Source organism: Sinohyriopsis cumingii, chromosome 5 (assembly GCF_028554795.1).
Source record: "Sinohyriopsis cumingii isolate HCF-2022 chromosome 5, ASM2855479v2, whole genome shotgun sequence".
NCBI lineage: Eukaryota > Metazoa > Mollusca > Bivalvia > Unionida > Unionidae > Sinohyriopsis > Sinohyriopsis cumingii.
Window position 1 is genome coordinate 12,234,546 of NC_142965.1, and position 25,792 is coordinate 12,260,337.

The following is a 25,792-nucleotide window of genomic DNA, read 5'->3' on the forward strand; positions in this document are numbered from 1 at the left end:
TTTCATTGCAATCATATTTCTACATGATAGGTTATATTAGACAAAGTTTATCTCATTGCAATCATATTTCTACATGATAGGTTATATCAAACTTTATCTCATTGCGATCATATTTCTACATGATAGGTTATATTAGACAAAGTTTATCTCATTGCAATCATATCTCTACATGATAGGTTATATAAGACAAAGTTTATCTCATTGCAATCACATTTCAACATGATAAGTTATATTAGACAAAGTTTATTTCATTGCAATCATATTTCTACATGATAGGTTATATTAGACAAAGTGTATCTCACTGCAATCATAATTCTACATGATATGTTATATTAAAGTTCAGTATGTACCCTGCTCCTAACCAGACTCTGTCATTTTATTACTTTGAGGTTACTACAGTTTATCTTTAAATACCTATTCATTTTTATTACTGGGATGAAAATGGCTCTGGTACACTTCTGCTTGCAAGAGTTAAAAAAAGAAAACAAACAAAATGTGACAACAAAAATAACTTTAAAAAATATCTACATTTAAAAAACACACACATATCAAATAACTGAAAAACTGGCTAAATATCATTTTCACATACAATAAATGACACTGGAGAGAACAGTAAATGGTACCTTATATGCCCACTATGTGATAAACAAGTACAAGCTCATTATAATTAATAAAGTCCTTCCGGGATTTCATTATTTGGAAGTAAAATGATATGCAGAATAGGTTTCTTTATTAGACTGCATCATCATATGTAGGTGTACCCTATCCCAAAATTTTAGTCATAGTTTGTGGGAAATGACTTGCATTCATTTGTGAAAACTGTTTTTTTAAAATGTTTTCTTGGAGTCCCTCTCCCTTTAGCTTTCACATTTTCAACAACCGTCTCAAATGAAAACCATCTACAAAGCTTAGGCAAGGCATGTAGTACAGAACTTAAATAGTTTTGGAGTAATAGGTCTTCCTTATTTCAGTTACTGTTACCTTGACCTTTAATCCCAGAATGACTCGGTGTAGTGCTGGTCTTAAATGCAAGCCATCTGCAAAGTTTGGCCAAAGTAGGTGAAAAAGACCTCAATGTGTTGTGTGAGAACCATTTATCTTCTTTGAGTCAGTCACCTGACCCTTCTATCCCCAAATCAATATATATCTTTCTTATCTCAAATGCTAGTCGTTTACAAATGTTTAGTTGTGCTATCTGGCATATAAGTTACTATGAGGAAACAATTTTTCTACTTTCAGCCTGTGACCTTGACCTTTGAAATTTTGAGCCAGAAATTCATAAGCTCTCTTGCCTCTCATGAAAGCAACATTCAAAAGTTTGATAACTGTAGATGTATGACAACTCTAGTCAATTTGCAGAAACAAAATATGGAATAGGTGTATGCATGTATGGACGGGCAGCTGGGCAACATGATACACTGTTTTATGGCTGACATATAAGAACAATTTCAAATAAAATGTACAAAGTATTCAGCCATGACATGCATTTCCATCAATCAGAAGCATTCCATATGACCCCTCATATGGAGCCTCAATTGGATTTGCCTTTATTCGAAATTGGATAGATTACAGCCAATATACCTGTCCTTCTGTGATGGCAGCCACTGAACCTCATTACAGAAGCAACTGCTAAATATAACATTAATGGCTGAAAATAGATGTCAATTTAAAGCATATAAAGCAACACATGCCTTACTGAACAGACAACTCAACTCTACATAATGACATATACTATGAAATAAAAGCTATCATACTATACAAAGTCAGCCAATCAAAATGGTAACACACAACAAAATGGACCAATGAAAAGACAGCTGATGCATTATGGGTAATTTGAAGACACAATGAAAATAACCAGGGAAGGGCATGCATATTGTAATGAAGTGATGTGAACATATGATGCTAGGCTACCATAATTAAACTTGGGTAGAATATTATAGCATCATGCTATGACTGTATATCTCACCATACAGCTCTGTGGCTTTAAATGCCTGGCAAAGCTTTTGTCACCTCGAGATGCTCCTGTGAATTTTCCATCTGGCATTTGTTATAAACATATCCATAAAACAAAATGACATCTAAAATTTTAGCTGTGCCTGCAAAGAGCGGTTAATTTTCTAAATAACAAGATAAACAACAGAACTGCAGTCATTATTTATTTTATATTTTTTTATATACTGAAAACATGAAAATTCAATCTCATTCAGACAAATGAATAATAATACGTACTTAAAAAGTACTGGTATAATCTAATGTTACAATAAGTGAATTATGTACAGTTATACCATGTTCCTTCAATTGATCATATCATAGACTCATTTAGCATTCATCCCAAGTTTACATATACTAGTAATTAACCTACATGCAACTCTAAATTCCTATGTTTACAAGAAAACAGACAGATGGGCAAGTATGTTCATAAATACTGACATCTGTTTCTGGAAATTTTGTGGATAAGCATTAACATAGTTTATTAATTCACCTACTTCCATTAATCAACCAAATGGCCATCATCAGCAATGGCTTATTATTCTATGGGGAAATCTGTTCAGGGGCGCTTTCCTTTCTCCATCAGGCATGGCACTGTGCTGCAGGCTTTGGGGTACATAGTTGTCTCACATGAATATGATCCTCAGCATCTGTTTTTGACTTTAAACTAAACCAGCTACAATTCCTGTAAACCTATATTATTTTCTTCAAAATTTGGCACATAGTAAGAAAATTTGCACTCACTCTGATACCCAAGTTTTCACAACTTCATGAAAATATCCCACTTCTGACACCAATGATTTCATAAATTAAGAAGTACATTTCGCTTCTGACATTATCATTAAAAATAAACTCACATAAAAATGCACTGTTCTGAAATTATAAGTTTAAAAAACATCAAATAAGTGAATCTTACTTTTATTTTTACAAGTTCCAAACTTTTTATCATGATGTTAATACTCTTATTCTACAAGAAAAACAATATTACAATATGATATAATACTGTATAAAACTAGGCATTCTCTGTACAACCCATCAACACCAAAATGTGAAATTTACAAAACAAAAATGGAAATAATCCTCAACCGTCTACCAGGTACTTGTAAAAATGTAATTAACCTCCAATTACTGCAACAGTCAGTTTGATTTTCATTTGTACCTTCTACAGAACCTAATACACAATACATTAATTACTGCAGCACAATCCTAAACATAACAGCCATTTCATAGACAATGGAACATGAAAATGAAGTGATACATTTTCTTTTCCCTAAGAGTACAGCAACTGTTTTTGAAAATAAATGCTACACATACTAAGAAATATGTTGCTTAACTGACAATTATCAAATCTCATTTTAGATTTATTCAGGGAAAATCATTTGAATGTTTACAGCTGTCAAAATGCACTTTCATTTACATTTTCCCCATCATAAATTATGTATGGGAATGGTTCCCTGACATTATTCGGATAAAGAGAAATTGCTGAGAACCAGACCGCATTGCAAGAAAATGTGTGACTTCTTTAAATCTGTGTCCCATTTTCTATGAAATGGACATGACATAACTTCAGTAGCAAGAATATAATATAACTTCAAGATTCTAACTGCTTTTGCTTTGTTTGTTTAGGGTTTGATAACTAAACTGTCTGACTCACAAGGCATTGGCAATAAAGGTTAATTTATATACTGGAATATAGTGTTTTCTTAATGTAGGTAAGTATCAGTACTTATCATACCGATTGAATTCAGAGCACAAATTATGTGCTGAACCGTCTGAATTTTTAATAATTTATTGCAGCTGAAATCTTAGCGTTAAATGCAAAGTTTTCTTTAAAGGCACAAAACAGTTGAATTTGAAGGTTCAAATATTATTTGAGTTATTTACTAAATGAAAGTAATTTTAATACAACTTTTATAAAAGAAAATATTATTATGAAATTGTGAAACAACTACAGAAGTTACCAATGCTGGAATGAGGCCTAACAGAAATGCAGATTATTTTCCATAAAAGTACATGAGTGTGCCTTTGAGTTCAAATATAGTGAAGCAATGTATATCAAACAACTGTGCAGGTTACATCTGACCTCCACAGTTAAGAGTTTTGTCAGGAGCTAATCAGATCCCCAGCTGATGTGACGAGTTGGGACAATCAGCCAGAGGCATATATAATCCTCTTTCAAGTCCTCCAATTTCCAATAACTGAGAATTTCCATGGACACTGGCAGGCTTTTATCACATGATCTCCGAGTAAAACTTCTCTACATGTATAAATAAATTAAGATAATTTTTATAATAAGCATCATGGTCAGCTTTTTAAGTTGGTAGAAAAGCCATTCTGACTAAACACATGATGTCTTTATAATTAATGGAGAGAACAAAAAGAAACCCACATCCTAGCTTGCATGATGATCACACTGTCACAGCTTTGTTGCAAAGGAATCACGTTTCCTGCAATATTTTGCCCAATCTCCCTTATCTTGACCCAGTGCACCCCAATGGGGATGCTTTTTCATGACAAAAAAAATGTTTAAAAAAAATATGCCTGCAACTATTATTTAATGGACATTCACCCATGTCTATTTCAGCTGCAGCAATTGGAAAAGTTGCTGAATGTAATAAAAGCTGTAAAATGGCAATGATTATCCAATTTAAAATAATATACCTGGCAATGAAAACATTCAATATTTGTGGCTGTTGAATAAATTGCAATGTACAAGTCTTTGACAATCGCTAGCATAACATTTTTTAAGTTAAAGTCACACCTGTGACAACTAAAAATTAATGTATTTTGAGGATGAATTAATGACAAAAGATATTAAAGTGATGCAAATACACAATTTGTCATTTTGTTAATAACTGATTAATCTGAAACAAAAAGTAATTCTGGAAAAAGGGTATTTATTACAGTAAACTCTGGTAAAAAGATCAGCAATGTAAATTATATGGTGGATATTATTTTAGGTAGTCATGATATTCAAAGATGTTAATGTTTGATCGAATAATGAGATGATAAAAACATTTAGTACACTCATGTAAGTGTTGAAGGAAAATATAATAGTACAGTGTAGACAACAAAGTTAAGATGGCAAAACTGAAAGTTAAGATTATATCAGTTGTTTAGCATTACTACTGCAATCAGTACAACTGTAACTATTTTCTACTGTCTATTTAAATGTTGTGTTCCCAAATTTGGGGGAAGGTGGACTCAGTGTCCCTCATCCTTCGTATCCTAGGTGCAACACAGCCAAGTTGTATGATGTCCGATTTATCTTCAGTGCTCAAGATGTACACACACGGTTCAGAAATGTACGTTTTTTTTTTTAAATTGGAAGAAAAAATTAATATCAAAATTATGAACATCTGGGGTTTTATGGAAGACTGTGTCCAAGATTAATGGACACGTAATTCAGCAATGAAAATAAAGGACAAATCACTCATGATTCATCTCCTTAATATAATGAACAAAATATAGAAAATAATTTAAACATTTTGTAGCTAACATCATCACATATGATATAAACGTCATCGTCATACACATTAGATCAAATTGAATGCTATATAAACGCCAATACATAATACTTAATGTCAAATGCCTTTTTGACTATGCTGATTAAATATTTAACATTAAGAATTTTACACAATATCAATTTTTAACATGATGTTTCTATTTAGTAACATCATTTTGTCACACATTTTATGCCACCATGACCAAACAGTTACCATCACATTACGATGTTACTGTATTCAGAAACACAAGATTTTATGTACAGTACTTCAATGATAAAGACCGGAGGGGGGGACAGCTAGAAAATCTTTCCAATAGCTTATTATCAGATAAAATTATGTTAAGTAAATACAGTAGAATCTGTCTTGAAAGACCACCCTTTCTGCCCAAAAATAATGGTCTCTCATTAAAGGTCATGACAGTATGTAACCCATAAATTTGTGCAAGGAGAACCTGGTCTCTCAAGACAGGTGGTCTTTCACAGCAGTGGTCTCACAAGATAGGTTTTACTGTCTTGTCTAAACTTGTGTAAAATGGAAGTGGGCTTATCACCAGCTAAATATGGGTAACAATAGAATCTCAAATTTATTTGACATTAGATTTATGACACTTGTTGTATCATACAAATTGCTTTCTGCATTATGTGGAATATTATATCATCACACTGATTCATAAATGTCACATTTAATGAACACTTTTACAAGAACCTGCAATCACCTTTATATTTCATCTGATACATTTCATCCCATCAATTTTGTTTAGTAATTTTCTTCATTTTGTCAAATACCTAATGCATGATGATAAAAACAAATTGTTCCAAATATTCATCAACTGCTGTGATAAGCTAAATAAATGACATTGGTGCAGCTACTCTATTCTATCTGCCTGGGTACTTACTGTACAGACCCAGATCTGCTGTCAAATAATTCTCTTGCAGATTAGGTTCTACACTACTAATTTATTCAGGGGAGTCATAAAAAGTACCATGATATAGACATGATCACCTAATACTGGCTATATAACATGAAACAATATAAATCAAACCAGTATAATGGAATCCACGATCATATACATATCTTTTATCATTAACTAAATGAGATTCATTGGCACATAAGCAAACTCCTGGCTATATTATTACCAAGTAAGTTACGTTCCCCACAAATAAGCATAGAAAATAAAGACAAAGGCAACAAATGGTAAAATCCTAGAATACAAAGTAAATTTGTTTTGTAAGAAGTCCATGACTTTCTCAACAAGAACATCATCGGATGCATTCCAGGTCAAAACGGTTCCTCTTAAATGATCATAATGGAAATTGCACTGGGTCTATTCTACATCCCAGAGCCAGCAGTGGTGAGACCATGTAATACTGAGGCATTTTACACTGATGTACATTGTTGTTGTTGTTGTAGGGTTTAACGCCATTTTTCAGCACACAATAGGCTATACATGGCGGCCAGTATTAATGGTGGCGGAAGAACACGGGAAATCCACGGAAAGAACCACCGATCCTCAAGAAGCTACTGGCAAGCTTTCTCACATACCCACATTGGCCGAATCCAAGACTCTAACCCACTCAGACAGAGGTGAGATGGCAGTGATCCGTAACAGAGAGCGCTTTAGACCACTCGGCCACTCGGGGCCCCGACTGATGTACGTATGATTTCAAGTGCACAGACAAACCCATATCTGTGGTTATATTATGAGATGGCAGATCTGAAACTATACATTTTAAAGTTTAGGGAGTGTTATACATGGGTAAATACAGCACATCTTTCTACCTGTCTTACAGGATCTGGCAAAATAAAGATTTTGCAGGGACCATAGTAATACATACAGAAAAATGTGGATTTCAAGGTTTAAAAAAATATTCTTCTTAAAACAAAACTGACAGGAACATAAATGAAGAAGTTCACTTTGTGATTAGATAATTATATACAGACATTATGAATGAACAGACACCTAAATAAATAGGACAAAGAGTTTTGATTAACAAGAAAAATATCTACATTTTACAGATTTATCTTTCCATTACAATAATCTCTTCAATGAATGGATACAAAGTTTGAGAAAGATATGTAATTCTAGTTTGAGTTAATAATTTCATCGGTACAGGTTTTGACTCTGTCCTGTGTGCATGTTAAAGAATTTTAAACAAAAAATACAACTACCATATGTCAATTCAATATTACTAGTGCATGTACATGTCAATCACCATTCTCTGCACACTGATAACCTTGACAGTCTGTTTGCAAAATTAATTAATTGAAATGTGCCAGACGTTTTTATTAATAGAAACACTAAAATCAACCATCCTATCATCTACAAACATAAGCCTTTTTTGCACTAGTTTCTGACAATGTTAGCCCAAATTACAATCTATTTTCCATTTTTTTCTCAGGAAAATTAATGTCAAGTCTGAACAAATCCATTTGTGAGAATGCTAATTTAATCAACTTAAAACTTCTATGACAAAAACATTTTATGTTTGTCATGCAATGAAATTTACCATGATTGCAACAACATCTCAACATCTGTGACAATTATCTTCCATAATTAATTAGGAAAACAAGAAATGCCACAAAATGTAACACTGTACAATATTTCACCATCTGTGGTACAGGAAGAAAAAAAGCACCGATGTATAAAATGAGACAAAAGACAATTTTATCCCTAAAGCTTTAACCTTTAGAAGACCAAGCATCACAGAAAAAATGCAACAATTACATGTCAAAACATCTGACATTTCATCCTGACCAGTATGTTACTTAATTTTTATCTTCACTGTAAGATTGAACCATGTATGGCAATCTTCATCGAAACTTGTGCAAAATCATGAGGAAGATCAAACTAATCAACTGTGAAAATTAATTTCCCAAAATTAATTAATAAATTTTGTTCTAGCTTGGATAAAATGTTGTGACAAAGCAATAACGTTATTTAAAAACACGGAATTAATCAATAGAAGAAACTCCCAGTAATGATATATCAGTATTTCGTTGTAACCTTGACACATGATAAAGTAACATTTTTCATAATACTAAACACTACACCATATATAACTGCATGAAAAACTTGATCGAATAAAGCTTAAAAGGACATCAAAACTGCAGGAAATGAAACCATACATACATACGTACACAACATTCATATTCCTTGAATAGAAGATTTATGTTCAATACAAATTGTATCCCATCATCACAGATACATTTTGATGGAAAAAAACTGAAACAAATGCTATCATTTTGTACTAATCTACTTGTCAAAATTTTGATTCCATGCTTATATTTTGCTGCATTGCATGTCTGACGTTAGATAGGAACAATCTTATCTACAACACTTCCTTTCTTGTAATTACAAACATGATCAAATTAAAGCAAAAAATCATCTCATTCCATATATTTATTTGCAAAAGGATATTTGGGGGTTCATGTATGACTTAAAACAGTTTATCTTATTTATGGAACATACTATATATTTTATTCAGTCACGAAAATGATTATTGAGTGATCCATTAAATTTTATGCTTATGTCTTTAGAAAGACTTAAAATTTAAAAGCCATATACATAGTATAGATTAAACAACAAAACGACCTTTGGTGCCATGGCAAAATTTGTGTGTTCCATCAAACAATAGTGCCTGAATAAAACAAATCAAACAAACCCTAATAAAATGAAACTGACTTTAATGCAAAATTAAACACAAATTATTTAAACAAAGAAATAAAGGTCACAGTCACTTAGTTTTCATCGATAGCATAACACATTTGCACAGCAAGTCGTCTGACTCCACAAACAATATTGTCTGATAAAAAGAAACGCAAACTTGGCCTCATAGTGTTGATGCAGATGGAGAGAGAGAATAATAAATTCATATGAAAGAACTGCTTGGCAATCTGATCAAATCACATAAATGAATCCCCAGTCTTATGTCATCCTATGTATATACAAAGTACGGAACACTGCTTAAAAAAAGCATAATACATGAACTATTATGCTCGATGAAATGGGGAAAAAACAAAAGAAAACCCAATACTTTTAGAAAGTAAAGCAACACTAAGAACAAAACAAAAAAAAAAAACAAAAAAAAAACTCACAAACAAAAGCAACAAAGTGACAAAAAGTGTCTAAAAACATAAAGAATGTGTGTAAATTGACAAAGCAAAAATAAAACACCCAAAATAAAATGAAGTCTTAATACCAGAACTTTAAGTATAATTAATAAATAAATAAATAAATAAATAAATAAATAAATAAATAGGAAAATGGAAACAAGCAATCTGGCAGTGCTTTTATCATACTGAGCATCTTCCTCACTTTTGCTCATTGTTCATAATTTCAGTCTCAAACACTGCACACATCAAAACCAAAACAACTCGTCAATCAAAAGCTCTTCAAATTGATAACTTTCAATCCTTCAAAAAATTCTTCCCTCTCTATTTATGCTGTAGGAAAATTACCAGTTTGACCTCTTCCTCATTATTATTTACCCTGTCAATGATACAAGAACAATGCTATTTAATATCATTTGACTATAACTGTTTTTTAGCCATATAATAATATGTAACTATAAGTATTAAATTTTGTATGTGATCACTTCAAATACCTAATAGGAAAGAAACCATTTTCTGATACTATAAACTGTTATGTATTTTCATCAGAAAAATCTGGCATCAAATTCCATGCATTTTTATGATCCAATGATTTTTCTCTTTAAATTGCAAGCCTCTTTGATACACTGGAAGATCAGAATTTTTCTCCGATACAAAGAGTTTGTGAAAGCTTGATATTTATGTTAAGAATAAGGAAGAACAGAAAATGAGATACCCAGTATTTCAGCTAATGAAAACTTGAGAACATTCCGTTTAAAAAAATCACACTTTCATAAAAATGATTGTTGTTGTTGTTGTTGTTGTGGGGTTTAACGCCATTTTTCAGCACGATAGGCTATACATGGCGGCCAGTATTAATGGTGGAGGAAGAACCCGGAAAACCCCGGAAAGAACCACCGACCCACGAGAAGCTACTGGCAAGCTTTCTCACATGCCCACATTGGCCGAATCTTAGACTCGAACCGCCGCAGACAGAGGTCTTTAGACCACTCGGCCACTTCATAAAAATGAAAAGCAAAAAACCTAATAATGTACCATAGAGTCATAAAGCTACATTGATTTATTTTTATGCAAGAAATTTAACATCCAGGCAATCAAAGAATTCTACAAATTAAATAATACTAGAACTCAAGCCAGACACAGTGAACATAGTTGCTTTTAATCTATATGCAATCCATAAGTATTTTATAATTGAAACACCATAGTTGTTTCTCCTGTGAGAAACTTTGACTACAGCATCAATGCAGAGTGTGAAGTGAAGAGCTTGAAGTGAATGTGAAAAAACAACCAGAACTGACCCAAACAGGCTTTGTACCAGACTGACCAATAGGGACTTTTTACCAATACAAGACATGGTCATATGTTAAGAAACATTTACATAATTTAGTTATAACACTGGACAAGAATTCACACCAAAACCTCACTTGGTACACAGCCAAATTAACAGTCCAGCTGTCAATTAGTTCCATGAATGAATGATTTATTATTGAATGCTTTTCATGCCCTGTCAATTATTCCACATCTCCCTTAATTATCTCCAGTAACAAGACAATACTTTTATGACCAAAATCATTAATAATTGATGCATCAACACCTCTAGGGGCTCTAGAATAACCTGCTTCCAATTGGAATCACGTTGATGTCCAAGGCACACTCTCAATAATGTCTCTACATGGTGAGTCTTGGCTTTAAGGACCCTCAATCTTTTACTCTGTAACATTTTAAAAACTGGCCTAAAATATTTTTTCTAAATAATGACCTTCTTTTATGGAGAGATGTTTTCCTAGACCTTGATCTCAATTTTGTAATCCTCAGTTCATTAAACTCATTGATTTTTCAGTCATATGGGAATAATTTGCATGATCAAATCAGGACCTGATTTTAAAACTCACAAAATTCTAACTGAAAATTCTACCAATACATTCTCAAGATAACAAGATCTGCGTGGTTCATATGACACATATTTCGATTTTTTTCTTTTTCTGGTTTTGGCTACTTTTGCAACAATTTGGGCACATGAAACTTAAAGACAAATTTCTTGGCCAAAACATGGACTGGCTACCTTACGCACCACAAGATAAATATGTACAAATGGATTTGAACTGTAGAGTTATCACCAAAAATCAATATAAAAGGTTCCAAGACAATCTAAATGAAGCTACAAGTCCTATACTAAAATGGGTGTAATCTGATAATGAATACAATGAATTGCTACACATCAGAGAGGAAAAATTCCAATTTAGGCAACTAGGATCTAAAATTATACATGCCAGACATATTTCTTTGCTGAAACTTGTGATTTCTGTATATTCTCCTACAAATTCAGGTATAATTTTGAGGATGCTGCACCTTCTCTGCTTCCTGACAGTGTTCACTTTACATCAGGCATTTGCAACCTATGGCCCACAAATGGCTATCCAGCTGGTTTTATTAGCTTATTTGCATCAAAATGGTATGGCTTTAAAAACTGCTTATCCAGACCATGTCCTGCATGAGTTGCACATTCCAACATTACATCAAAAGTCTTCATAATTACCTCCCTTGAACTTACTGTCGGCAGTATTTTGGGTCAACCTCTTGTATTAAATTGCAACAAACAATTTTGTAACATAACTCGAGAATATATACATGTGCCATGCAATGTCTCTCGTACGAAGCGTGTAATTTGTTCAAAATTATGTGTGTAACTGTAAATGTCAAGAGCCCTATACTTCTGTGGCACAATCTAAACATGTCTGAAATTACCCTTTCTTTCAATAAAAGGGGTTCATTTATAAGATAATGGACCCTTTTTTCATGGAAGGTACATCTTAACTGTAATGAAACCAATATATGCTAAAGCAACTGCCAATAACTTCTGAATAATGCATATAATAAATTTGTTATGGTCAACATGATGTAAACCTATGACATACAAATGCAATAAAGAAAAGAACATTGATCTTGTATGTCTGACTCCAAGTGATCATTTTGAAATATTCATGAGATGAATGCATATTGGAGTTCAAATTTGTACCCAAATGACAGGGATCATGATTATAAGCCATCACTCAAAACCAGTTTTTAATATATAAATCCCAAATCATTTCAAGCAAATGATCTATTTTGTTCCTTCCTCAATCTCTGTTCTATATTGAAAAACTACTAGAGCAATGTGAATCAACAATTTTTGAAACAGATTCTGAAAACACTCCTTCCGACATCAAACAATTTGTAAAGATTAAAGAACCAAGACTCAGCACCTTTCTAAAAAATTCAACCATTCTCCAATGGCAATGTGAACAATTCAACCATCATTATTTACTGCTAAGAACTTCAGTCAAAAAGAGTTATTTTAAAGAAATAGTTACTAATGCATTAATGGATTTAGACCAATGTACCTACTTAATTCAAACATCCAATCAGGGGACACCTCTTTCCCTTGAAATAATAACCCCCTATTGTCCACACCAGTGAAGAACTTCAGTTGATAACTTCAGCACAAAATGCCCACTAGTTTAGACCCTCATTTAGAAGAACTATATTGATTGCCAGCAATTCATTGTCGTTACTTCTCCCCCAACCAATTTATGTATCAAAATGCGAATGACAATGAATTGCTTAAATAGAAGGAAAAATGAAGGGAAGCTGTGCCCAGGTCTTCTGTTATGGACTTAATCAGATAATGTAACAACTGGTAGAGAATTCATTTCCTGACCATGGACATAGCAGTCTGTCCAATAACTTTCATTCCTTCATTGTTTTGCATAAATTTGGTAATTAATTATTTATTTCCCCACTGGAAGAAAAATGAAAGTAAAACCTCAAACTGTTTTAGACAAGTGTGCAATCTTTTCTACACAGAACGAATCTTTCCAGAATAATAGAAGTGTATTTTGGACAGCACTTTGGTCAAGTTTAATAATGTTAGAGAACATGAACAAAACACACCCACAATTCGAACAAGTTCAATAAAATTTTCTCAGAAATTGTTTTCCATATAAATATTGATCTGTGACTATTAATTTGATATACAATGAAGATGTTTGATATCTTAACAAAAATGTCAGCATAATGAAGACTGGCGTCACTTAGAGGCTTCAGAGGAATGGGTTTATTTGTGATTATTAACTTGATACACCAAGAATGTTGTTTGATATCCATAAGAGAATTCATCTTTAAAGAGATTAGCTTCATAATGGGGCTATAGAGGAGTGGGCAACATGTTAGCTTTAATATGACACATTTGGTTATGAATAACTATAAATAATGACAAGTAATTTGCTTTGAAGTTTGTAGTTATCTCTAGTTGTAAATACAGCCTGCCATTATTTAGAATTTGTAACAATTGCATCCTACCATTAGGTTATGATATGAAGCAGTTTACTTTAAGTTAATATTAACTAATCTTAATACATCAATTTAACAATAACATTTTCTACAATAAGACAAAGAGACAAATGCAAAAGAATGCAAATTTAAAACAGGATGTCTTGTATAAAAATGATCATTATGGAAGAACAGGATGTACTGATTTAAACGTACATAAATTTTTTATATAAATGTTTTTTTTAACATCCAGATGAATCAAATCTGTGTTAAAAATATAAGAAAGCAATCATGAGCAAGCTACTTCTTTAAAATCAATAGGTTTGCCTCCAGGAAAGAAGTTATTCAACACTATATGGATTGAAAAAGATCAACATAAGTAACATCCATTCACTGCTAATGGATTTACAGGTCAACTCCATAATCCTAACAACTGCCCTAAGCAGCAATATTCTCAAGATTCTTATTATTATTATTGACATCTGAACTTCTGTTAAGCAATCGTCTTTTGCAGGCTGTCAAATCTTTTGCTAAATTGTCAGTCTATGCAATGATTTGCTAAGCTTGTAAGCCAACATGGACAGCACGCTTTATAAGGTCTCTCTCTAGAGTCAAGATACAGTAAAAGAGCACCAACAGCAACTCAGAATCTCCAACACACACCTGTAACAGGTGGCATCTGTCACTCATATAAGGCCTTTCAGAAATTCAAATGAAACACTGAAGAAATCAAATTGCATGTTTCATAATGTTTAGGTGGCTCAACAAAAGCAGGACACCTGGAGTTTTTCAGAATACATTAGTTTGTTTGGCTTGATTTCAGTTCATGTTTTACACCAAAGCAACACAAGCAGTTAACAAAGTGCAGATGCAACTGAAGTAAATAAACCTTGTTCTGGCAGCTTACCCTCACTGATCCGATGGTATGATTCATAAAGAAGCAACCGGCCTGGCCCAGGGATATACTCTGGCAGCTGACTCAGACTGTTGTTGTTGTTGTAGTGTTTAATGCCATTTTTCAGCACATGATAGGCTATACATGGTGGCCAGTATAATTGGTGGAGGAAGAAGCTGGGAAAACCCCGGGAAGAACCACCGACCCACGAGAAGCTACTGGCAGGCTTTCTCACTACCAACATAATGCTGAGCCTGAGACTCGAACTCACGCAGAGGAGAGATGGCAGTGATCCGTAATGGTGAACACCTTTGACCACTCGGAGCCCTGACCCTTACTGATCCAATGGTATGATTCATAAAGAAATAACAGGCTTGGCCCAGGGATATACTCTGGCAGCTGACCCTTACTGATTCAATGGTATGATTCATAAAGAAGTAACTGGCCTGGCCCAGTGATATACTCTGGCAGCTGACTCAGACTGTAACTGGCCTGGCCCAGGGATACATTCTGGCAGTTGACCCTTACTGATCCAATGGTATGATTCATAAAGAAGTAACTGGCCTGGCCCAGGGATACACTCTGGCAGTTGAACCTTACTGATTCAATGGTATGATTCATAAAGAAGTAACTGGCCTTGCCCAGGGATACACTCTGGCAGTTGAACCTTACTGATCCAATGGTATGATTCATAAAGAAGTAACCGGCCTGGCATAAGGATACATTCTGGCAGCTGACTCAGACTGATGCAGATCAGGGTCTACGATGTTGTATTTAGACCCAGATAATATGAAAGTATTCTATAATTAGTGGATACTTCCACTGAAAAGACACATGTGAGGCCCCAGGTGGATAAGTGGTCTAAGGCACTTCTGCTTTTACAGATCACTCGTACATATCATTTCTGTCTGCTGAGTTCGAGTCTTGAATTGACCAACATGGGAGCGCTTAGTTTCCCTTGGGTCGGTGGTTCTTCCTCAATTGGGTTGCCATGTATGGTCTATCATGTGCCGAATAAATGATGTTAAACCTCCACAAAACATAAATAGACACGTGCTCACACAGGGCAATAATTCTGACTTATTTTTTCTCCTGCCATATTTTATACTTTAAAATGAAAACTTGTCTACAAAAAAACGTATATTCTGGTACTCTGCATATCCTTTTGTAGCATGCGTCTTTTTGTTTCAAATGTCGGCCATGTCAATTTAAAACAAGCTTTAATTTCCATTAAATTAACCAATTAATCAAATTGCCAGTTAAAGCAATAAGATTTTGAAAACAAAACCATCTGCAATAAGGGGCACTGATAAATTATTTGGAACTTGTTTCCAGTCCTTCATAGCTTATTCATAACAAAATGTTTTCAAACAACAACTTGTCTATGCTGACTATGGTACAGTAAGTATTGTACGAGCATTACATGAAAATTTGAAGCACATGAAGTCTTATACATGAAAATATGAAGTACATTCTTTTTCCTCCTCATCCTGCAGATACAATTTAAACTACCAGCACACCATCTGTTACAAAATTATTGTCATTTGGAGTCCAGTTTTCAGGTGATGAATATGTATATGTCTCTCACTCCAAAAGGAAGAAATAACTTCTGTTATAACCCCATCTTTAAGATTTCTCCAAATAAGCAGATTCTTTTAGAATAAATTAGTATAATCCCTAAACTTAATGGATTTATGACCCACAACATGAAGGTCTTGTAGGCTTAATTTAGCAGATGAGATTTTCATGTAATGATCCGAACATGATCGCCATGGGAATGTATCTTACTCTGGATTTTATATGAAATACAACCTTGATCTCTGTTCATTGTGATTTATAACAAAAACAAAAAAAAAAGTTTTTGTCTAATTTCCATATGTGTTTGCATAATTTCCCCAAACTTTCCTTATTGACTTGGGTATACTCCAGAATGTGTAATTTAAGGATTCTTACTAATGCTTTAAAAATCATGTTAAAACCTGAACTGCTTTGGAAAAACTACGGATTGCATTATTTGCATCACCCCTTATTTCGAGAATTCCCCCATTTCTTCCTTTTGTCATTATGTGTATGTGTGTGGATCAAATCTGCCACAACTTTTCAGCTCTATAGATCTGGTTTATACAGTATATGCACTTGATCTTGTTTATACAGTATATGCACTTGATCTTGTTTATACAGAATATGCACTTGATCTTGTTTATACAGTATATGTACCTGATCTTGTTTATACAGTATATGCACTTGATCTTGTTTATACAGAATATGTACCTGATCCTGTTTATACAGTATATGCACTTGATCTTGTTTATACAGTATATGCACTTGATCTTGTTTATACAGTATATGCACTTGATCTTGTTTCCTTAATCTGCTTGATAAGATCCATCTGTTTCAAAAAATGCCTTTTGCTTGGATCTATCAAAGAAATGTCATCATCCACATGCAACATCAGATACTAAAAATAACCTATCTTGCTTTCTCAGTCTCTCCAAATAGAATCAATGGCACCAAGCTATCCTCATTTGGAACCATAAAAGAGTCCTCACAATAGAACCATAGATAACCATTAAGCAGAAAACAAATGACTTGTTCAATGATCTTATCTACTGATGGGCCATATCAATATAATATTTCTCGGTGGCTTGATATCACTGATGTGTCATTTGTAACTAACATTTCTTGATCAAATAAATGGATTTTTCCAGTGAAACAATAAACTGAAGACAAGCCAGCCTGAGATATTTATGATGGATAGTGAATGGCTTACTGTTCTGAAAGCTATTGGAACATGAATATTAAATGACTTGTGTGAGGCAGATTTTAAAGTCCATTTTCACCAAGCCTACCTGTACACTAACTTTAAAAAGGAATTTATTTTCATCATGATTACAAATGGGGTCTAGACCCATCATTGTGGTGGAAAAAAAAAAAGACTGATTAGTGAAACAAAACTTTGGAGTCAGCTGCGAAACTGCGAAATGTACATAACTTTGAGATGCTTTTAATTGGGAAAGGAACCCATTATTGTCCCTAGAAATCCCTACAAAATAATCCTTCATACAGGATCAATTTGATCCCATTTCTATTTTGCGAGGTCAATTAAGAACATTGATTAAACATGGTCCAAGTTAAGTGATGTCTACTGGACATTTCGGCAACATAATTAATGAGATAAAACAATGCCTTGCACTGCAGTTTCTCCGACAATTGGAAAATATGTTCTTGTTAAAACACAGGAAGTTGGAGATTCACCAAATAAACATAGCAATGAGTCAACAGTATAAAATATCACACAAAATATAAATAATTAAAATAAAATAGGAATGTTTCAGACAAATGTCAATAAAATGTATTACTTATCAAAAATTGCACACAGCCGGACTATTAATAAAGCAACCCCATAGGCAAATATTCCTATTAAGGTTAAAAAAAAAAAAAAGAAGCAAATGACATCACGATTATTGTACAATGATGAATTCTGATCATGAAAAAGAATATCTTGCTGTTGTCAGACTGGTTAAATGCAATCTGCTGTTGTTGTTACTGCAACCAATTTACTTAAACTTTTATTAGTTTCAATTTAGTTTGACAAAGCACCATAAAATTTAACATCGTCTCATCACAAGACATAATACTGATTAAAATTCCATTAACATGGGACAATATCTCTCAAAGAAAAAGTCCTATATATGGTCATACTTCAATTCCAGTAATAAGGGACAATATCTCTCAAAGAAAAAGTCCCATATATGGCACATCCTTCAATTCCAGTAATAAGGGACAATATCTCTCAAAGAAAAAGTCCCATATATGGCACATCCCTCAATTCCAGTAATAAGGGACAATATCTCTCAAAGAAAAAGTCCCATATATGGCACATCCTTCAATTCCAGTAATATGGGACAATATCTCTCAAAGAAAAAGTCCCATATATGGCACATCCTTCAATTCCAGTAATAAGGGACAATATCTCTCAAAGAAAAAGTCCCAAAATAGGGCACATCCTTAAAATGAAAGTAATAAGGGACAATATCCCTCAAAGAAAAAGTCCCAAAATAGGGCATATCCTTAAAATTTAAGTAATAAGAGACATTGTCTCAAAGAAAAGGTCCCATATATGGCCTTCAATTCCAGCAATACTGGACAGTATCTCTCAAAGAAAAAGCCCCCTATATGGTATATCCTTAAAAAAGTTCGCCATATGCACAACTTTAATTTAAAACAGATATGAAAAGTGTGAAAGTACTTGAATTGGATATGAAAAATATGAAAGTATATGAAATGGATATAAAAAGGTTGAACATATAGAAATATCATGTCTTATGACTGTACAGTAAACCACTGAACATCCAGAAAAAACTGACACAACACAATTCAGATCGTGGTACGTATGGAACAAAAACACAAATCAAAATGCTGCTCCATAGTTTTTGTTAAGTAGAAATCTACTTCATTCACGGAGAAATAAACACTAATGGCATATATAATATAAGTGATGCTTGATTTACACTACAGACATGTTCCTGAGTTATGGTGTAAATCTAAAATAATGTAAATGCACATACACGAGCTGCATGTGAGTCACATCACAGGGCGCCAGAGATGAAGCAAAAATGAGCAGTGGCGCAAATTGGATGTTACTACATCATTATAAATAGCATTTAAATTAATGCGTATAAATCGTGCATCACCTGTATGTAAAATCTGAGGTGTCTAGTACTCTCAAAGTTTAATAGTGGTCCCTCCTTATATGAAATAAATCCTTTGGCGACGAACAGATGGATTTAAAAAATAGCAGAAAGGTAACTACCTTGTTACAGGATGAGTTGGCCTCTCCTGTAAAGGTGAGCTCTCCTGAGACTTTATGAAAAGGAATGATTCTCTTTTACTCAGCATGGAAATAATAATAGGCAAAACTGATATGTCAAAAATGTTTATCTCCCTTTGGTGAAGTAGTTTCCTTTTTGTTAAAATAAAGGGGATGTTAAAATGTTGTGGAAGGTCTCTAATGATAGAAAAGTGATGTTTTAAGTGAAAGACATTTCTTTTTACTCTTTGCAAGTGACTGTTAAAGTCAGGTAAATTAGTTCTTGAATTTATTCCAACAGGTAAAATGATTGCAGTAAATTGTGAGTTTTTGTAAGTTCCCTTGTTAGACTTCATTCTGCCGAACTCTCATCACTGGATGTCACAACAGCTGCCACGCTGGGGTCTTCCAAACTCTCCAAAGGGTCAATACTTGCCCTTTTCTCTTTTTTGGAAACTTCTATATATTCTTCATCCCCTGAACTACTTGCAATGTCTTCCTCAGGACTAAAAGCTAGTTTGGGCTGACTGGGTTCATGCTTTTGATTTGGATCAGTTGAATCACTGTCTTCCAGTTGAAAGTCAAACAGTTCTTCCAGTTTTTCAAGAGGATCTAGTGGTGACAATGACGAAGTGTCTTGACTAGTTCCAAATGAATCACTCATATCAATTCCAACACCTGAATCAAGTGTTGTTTCTTTACCTGATTCTGCCAAACTTTTAGCAAACTGAAAGAATTCATCTGCACGATTGTCATCTTCACTCCTCTCACTATCATCATCACTTTCACTCCCTGACCTGCTTGGTGACCCGGTTGATGGGCAGAAGTTTTCTGAATAACCTTCTAAATCCTCAAGCACATCTAGTACGTCATCATAACATGACCCTCTTGACCGATCTCTGGAACCGGAAGCATCAAGATGAAGAAAAAAATCTGGTTCAAAACCAGTCTCAGTTTCCAAACTTCCATCCATATTCTCTGAAGGGTCATCTTCTGATGGTGACAACATTGCCATCCATGCAGCATCAGCAATTTCTTCCACTGTCTCATGAAAGCTTACTCGTTTTGGTTCAGACTTCTTCCTCCTTTGCTCCTTTTCTTGCAAGGCTTCTTCTGTCTCACCATGGTAGCTGTGACGCTTCAAAGTTACCTCATCTTTCACACGAGGAGCTACATCAACTGACAGCTTCAAAACTTCTGGTGACCCTTGGCTAACTCTTTTCATGTATTCTGCTGATCTTCGTGGGCTAATGCTCCTATGTATTACTGCATGATGTAATTGAATAGCGTGATGACTATTATGAAATGAACCATCTACATTTGGAGACAATTTTGCCTCTTTCTCATATTTCTTTTGCATGGATTTATTAAATACATCAACCTGGTTTTCTGCACACTTTGCATTACTAGATCCTAACTTTAATTCATTTTTATCATCCATTTCTTGAGGTTTAAATGTAGAAAATGTCACAACATTACGACCATACTGTGCTGCAGAATTCCCTGTGGAATTAGGGGTAAGCAAAATGGCTGCCACCGAGCTTGACGATTCCAAATCATTTGGGCTTTTTAGGCTTGTGCCAATGCCATCATAAACTTTAATATCATTCACACACAGATCTGAACTCTTAAATTTCAAGTCAAGTTCTTTTGAGGTTGTATGACTGTGTGCATTCCCGATGGAATCTAAATAAATGTAATGTGCATCTGAAGTACTGGAAATCACTTTTTGGTCAGTTACATATTTTAACACAGGACTTGATGGAGTAGAACAACTTAATGGAGCAGGAAAATTGTCCAACTCCATATCCTTTCTGTCTGAGGTTCTCATGATTTGTTCGCTGGAAGGTACTAATTCCCGATTTACCTGAGAAACTTCGGTCTCACTTTTTCTGGGTGAAAAATTGACTTCACATCGAGTTTGCATTTTATCTTGAATCTGAGTGACATTAGTCTCTTTCTGAATGGGTAGATCTCTCATACTTTTATTCAGAGATGAGACATTTGTCTCTTTCTGATCTCTCATACGTCTATTCACAGATGAGAAAGAGCTTTCAAGTTGAACTGAACACATTTGTGTCACAAGTTTTAAATCACTATGTCCAATGTGAGTAGATCCTGTTAGTGTCTCTTTATAAATGCCTTCCCTGCACCTATTTAATTCAACAATATCTCTGCTTATATGTGAAATACTATCATCCAGAGACTGTGTTATTTCATGAACAGGTACTGAAAGACTTGTATTAGAAATAATGTTTGATTTTATGGAAGCAATACTGGTTACTGATGAGCCCGAGGTTGAAGCAGTTGATGCTGTACCAGCCCGTGTTGGCGAGGGGCTCGAATCGGTTGACATACTTGCCAAATATACACTTCCTGAGTAAGAGGATTCACTTGGAGAACTCATAGAAATGTCTGTCGATTTGCTTGGGGAACTTACAGAAATGTCTGCACAATAGTTGTCCATTTTTCCTCTTGCTGCTTTCAACTTTTGATTTCTAGGAGAGGCAATAATGTCTGTTCCAAGGTTTGCTGTATCATCAACCGAAGAGAAGTTATCTTTACGTGGCAATCTATGGAAACTGACCAGCTCAAGTCGTGTACGGCAAGAGGGAGATCTACTTCTTGATAAGGACTCTTTTGATATAGGAGACCTCTTCTCTGACTGAGAACGATCTAAAGCCCTTGAAGCAAATATCCGAGATGTTTTTCGAATTGGTGACTGACTAGGTATACGCTTGCTTCCACTTGCTGGCATGGAAGCAGAGCGAGCAGGAAGCTCATTAGCTTTAAGCTGTTGAATCTGCATGTTTGCAGGTCTCTTAGCACTGCGTCCCCTTTGTAGGGAAGCTGCTGAGGAACTGTGATAAGCATTGTTCAGGGCATTCTCTAAAGCAGTATATAATTCCGCCTCTTTCTTTTGCTCCAAACCCACTTTAACGTGGCGTCGATGAAGAAAATAAGGAATGTCCTCAATCAGATCTGTACCATATCCTATTGATTTTTTGCAGCTACTGAACTGATTCACTTGACCATCTGTCTCAACATCTTTATCATGATCCTGAACATTTTCATTATTCTTGTTTGATTTTGATGGTTCTACATTTTCATCCCCAACTTTTATTGAAGTTACACAGGTACTCGGATGAGTATTTCTGTCAACTTTTCTACAATCTTCTTGCATTGGCTTGCTAATATTTGATTCTGTCAATGTTACTTTGGCTTCTACAGCCATGTCATTTGTCAATATTTTAATGTCAGATACTTCCACAGTTTGTGTTAAATTAGCAGTGTCAACAATTACTTCCCTGCCCACTGTTAGTTTTTCAACTTCTTGAAGAATACAAGCATGGGGTAAATCGGAGAGTGGAATAGTCTTTGTTTCTTCAAGTGCTACTGATAAATTTTTCACAAGGGAACAAGAATCTATTGGTACCATATCAATGTAAGCTCTATTCTCTGTTCCACATAATGCATCATATGTACTGTCAGGATTATATGTAATATTAGTATTATCAAGTGGATTACTGTAGTCTATGGTGACTTCAATACTGGATGAACTGGAAGCTAAGTGATGTTCAATAGAATTTTCACCTTCAAGGTGATAGGAAGCCTGGGAAATATTATCATCATTGTCATTTGCATTTTGATTGGCTGACTGAGTTTGAGTATTGTCAACAGTACCTACCTTTGCTTCTTCGTTCTTGTCATCTACTGCAGCTGCATATTCCGTTTGCCTAAAACTGTGGCATTCAACAACTATACAGGATTGATTAGAAATATTAGAATACATAATATAACCACCTTTGTCCCTATGTTCCTCTTGAATCACTGTACCCTCTGCTCCAGGATATGGTACATCAGGCACATATGTAGCACCATTGGTTGACTCTGTAACCTCCTCACTGTGACCTTGACCTTCATCCTTCTTTGGCGACCGTGGCAACCCCAATGACCCAAGTGACCTGCTGCCTGACAGAGAGCTGTCACTATGGACATCTACACTCTCCACCTGATTGATCAACTGGTGGTTGCTAGCCGACTGATCAAGGATATGGGAGCCGCTTGAGGCGGTACTGTTGTGGAGATCAGTAGAGTTATGGAGGGAAGAGGTTTTGGCAGGAATCTTTGGAGTAACACTTGTGCTGCGACTGGAAATCCGACCACTTACTGTTCTGGAAATGAAATTACAAGAAACTTTTAGTGTTCAAAATATTTCCTGTCATTTTAAAAACAATGGTCACTGAAAGCAACATTTTTTTCCTGAGAAATAACTGAAAGAAACTTTGCATAATGCTTAAGTCAAACAGCTGGAAATAGGATTTTTCTCATTTAAAAAAAATAAATAAAAAAATTTCATATATTAAAAATAGATGAGTATCAATGATTTTGAAGACATGTGCTAGCCATGAAATTCTGTGGAAATGAATCTTTGAACATATCCATAACAAAGTGTTACTTGTAAACATGAATCCCCTTTCCAAATTTAAAGTAGTTGGCAGTACACAGACCATTATGGAAGGCTGATGCTACAGCAATGAAGACTGCTCCGGTGGCCTAGTGGTTAGAGCGTCCGCCTCGGTTGCGGGAGGTCGTGGGTTCGATCCCCGACAGAGTCATACCAAAGACTTACAAAAATGGTACTAACAGCTGCCTTGCTTGGTGCTCAGCATTAAGAGGTTAGTGTTAGGACTGGTCGGCCTAGTGTCAGTATAATGTGACTGGGTGGGACATCATGCTACATGCCTGCGGCACGATGCCCCAGTGCTAGACATCACTATAAACTGCCACACTGCAGACATCGTAGTGATATGACTGAAAAATTGTTAAAGCTACGTTAAAAATCCAAATCACACACACACACACACACTATCCACAGACTCCAATATATAATTATGGAAGGCTGATGCTACAGCAATGAATGTTAAGTGTCTTGCACAGGGATATGCAACAACAGCCAACAACGGCTGGTCTGGACAGGACAGTATTCCCTCAGCCATTGGTTGTGAGGCTAAGCTAATGACTGACCCATCATATTAAGGAAAGAAATAATATTCTAATAATATACGACTCATTAAAACACATAAATATACAAAGTTTCATCAATGAAGTCCAATTAGTCAAGATGTAATATGGTTAAAGATACAGAAGATGTAATAAACAAAGAGCCGAAAATACACAATTCACTCGAGCATGAAAATATGGTCACAAGTGAGTTACTTTCTGAGAGACACGTCTTTATAAAAAATTATCACATGTGGTTATAATAGGGTCCAAGATTCTGACTGTGTGATAAAAAGCTGAAAATAGAAGTAACTCATGCATGAAAATCTGGTCACAGTGACAAAGTTTTGTAGTTCTACGATTTTTGTTGTTCACAATCACATATGCAAATTGATAAGTTGATTGTTTTCTTTTTGAGTTTCTATTTTTATTCCGATTTATTAAATCAATATAAGGCACACTCATGATTTAAACATGAAATATGTTTTTTGTGAAGAAAGTAGTGTACTACAAACATGGTTGGCTTCTTGTAAAATGAACCTGAACTTTCAGGCATTCATGTACTGGCATATGGAAATTAGTGTGGAATAGAAACTAAGCGAAATGATGAACCAACAGGAGGTAATTAAAATATTTTAGTTTTTTTTATCATTCGATATGAAAGCAGCACTCTGATGCCATTTATGAGAGTAACTGTCTTTTTGGAAAGGGGAAAATGTATTCCTGCATCTTTAAAACTGGTATTATTACATATCTAAATCAGTAAAACTGGTATACTTTAAACATTTCATGAATACTGAATAGAAACTTTGTAAAGAGTTGAAGTTCCTCATGTTGCAAAGGACATCTTTTTGCCTACTGGACTGGGAAAACCAATGACCAGCAGCCTGATTAACATATTAACCCCTGGTGACGAGTTTACGTGGCAGGAGGTAGTAGCCTACTGCCGAGCTCTGTAGCGTCAAGGTCATGTATGATACACTAAAGTGGGTGGTATTATAGTAAGGTAGACATGCAGCTCTACAATGATACCAAATAATCTGGAATTTCTAGTTGTACTACAAAATACAGAGGGAAAAAGCTCATTTTTTGGACCCGATTTTTTTCCACCCAAAATTCGCCCATGGTCGTAATCTAATTTTGTGTCCTGATTTTAGACTTTTTGGTTTC

The 25,792-nt window shown here is 34.6% G+C and overlaps 1 protein-coding gene across 4 annotated transcripts in view; it reads right to left on the reverse strand.

The window, feature by feature from the left end:
• The window catches only part of LOC149798644 (FERM, ARHGEF and pleckstrin domain-containing protein 2-like), a 290,202-nt gene that overhangs the window by 70,809 nt on the left and 193,601 nt on the right, over nucleotides 1–25,792 (reverse strand). For all 4 annotated transcript variants that reach the window (XR_016421008.1, XM_089957482.1, XM_089957479.1 and 1 more), the window contains one exon: nucleotides 23,423–23,793. Coding sequence is in view for 3 of the 4 variants with exons in the window: in XM_089957482.1 (XP_089813608.1) it covers nucleotides 23,423–23,793 (371 nt within the window). In the remaining variant the exon portion in view is untranslated. The remainder of the gene's footprint in view (nucleotides 1–23,422; nucleotides 23,794–25,792) is intronic.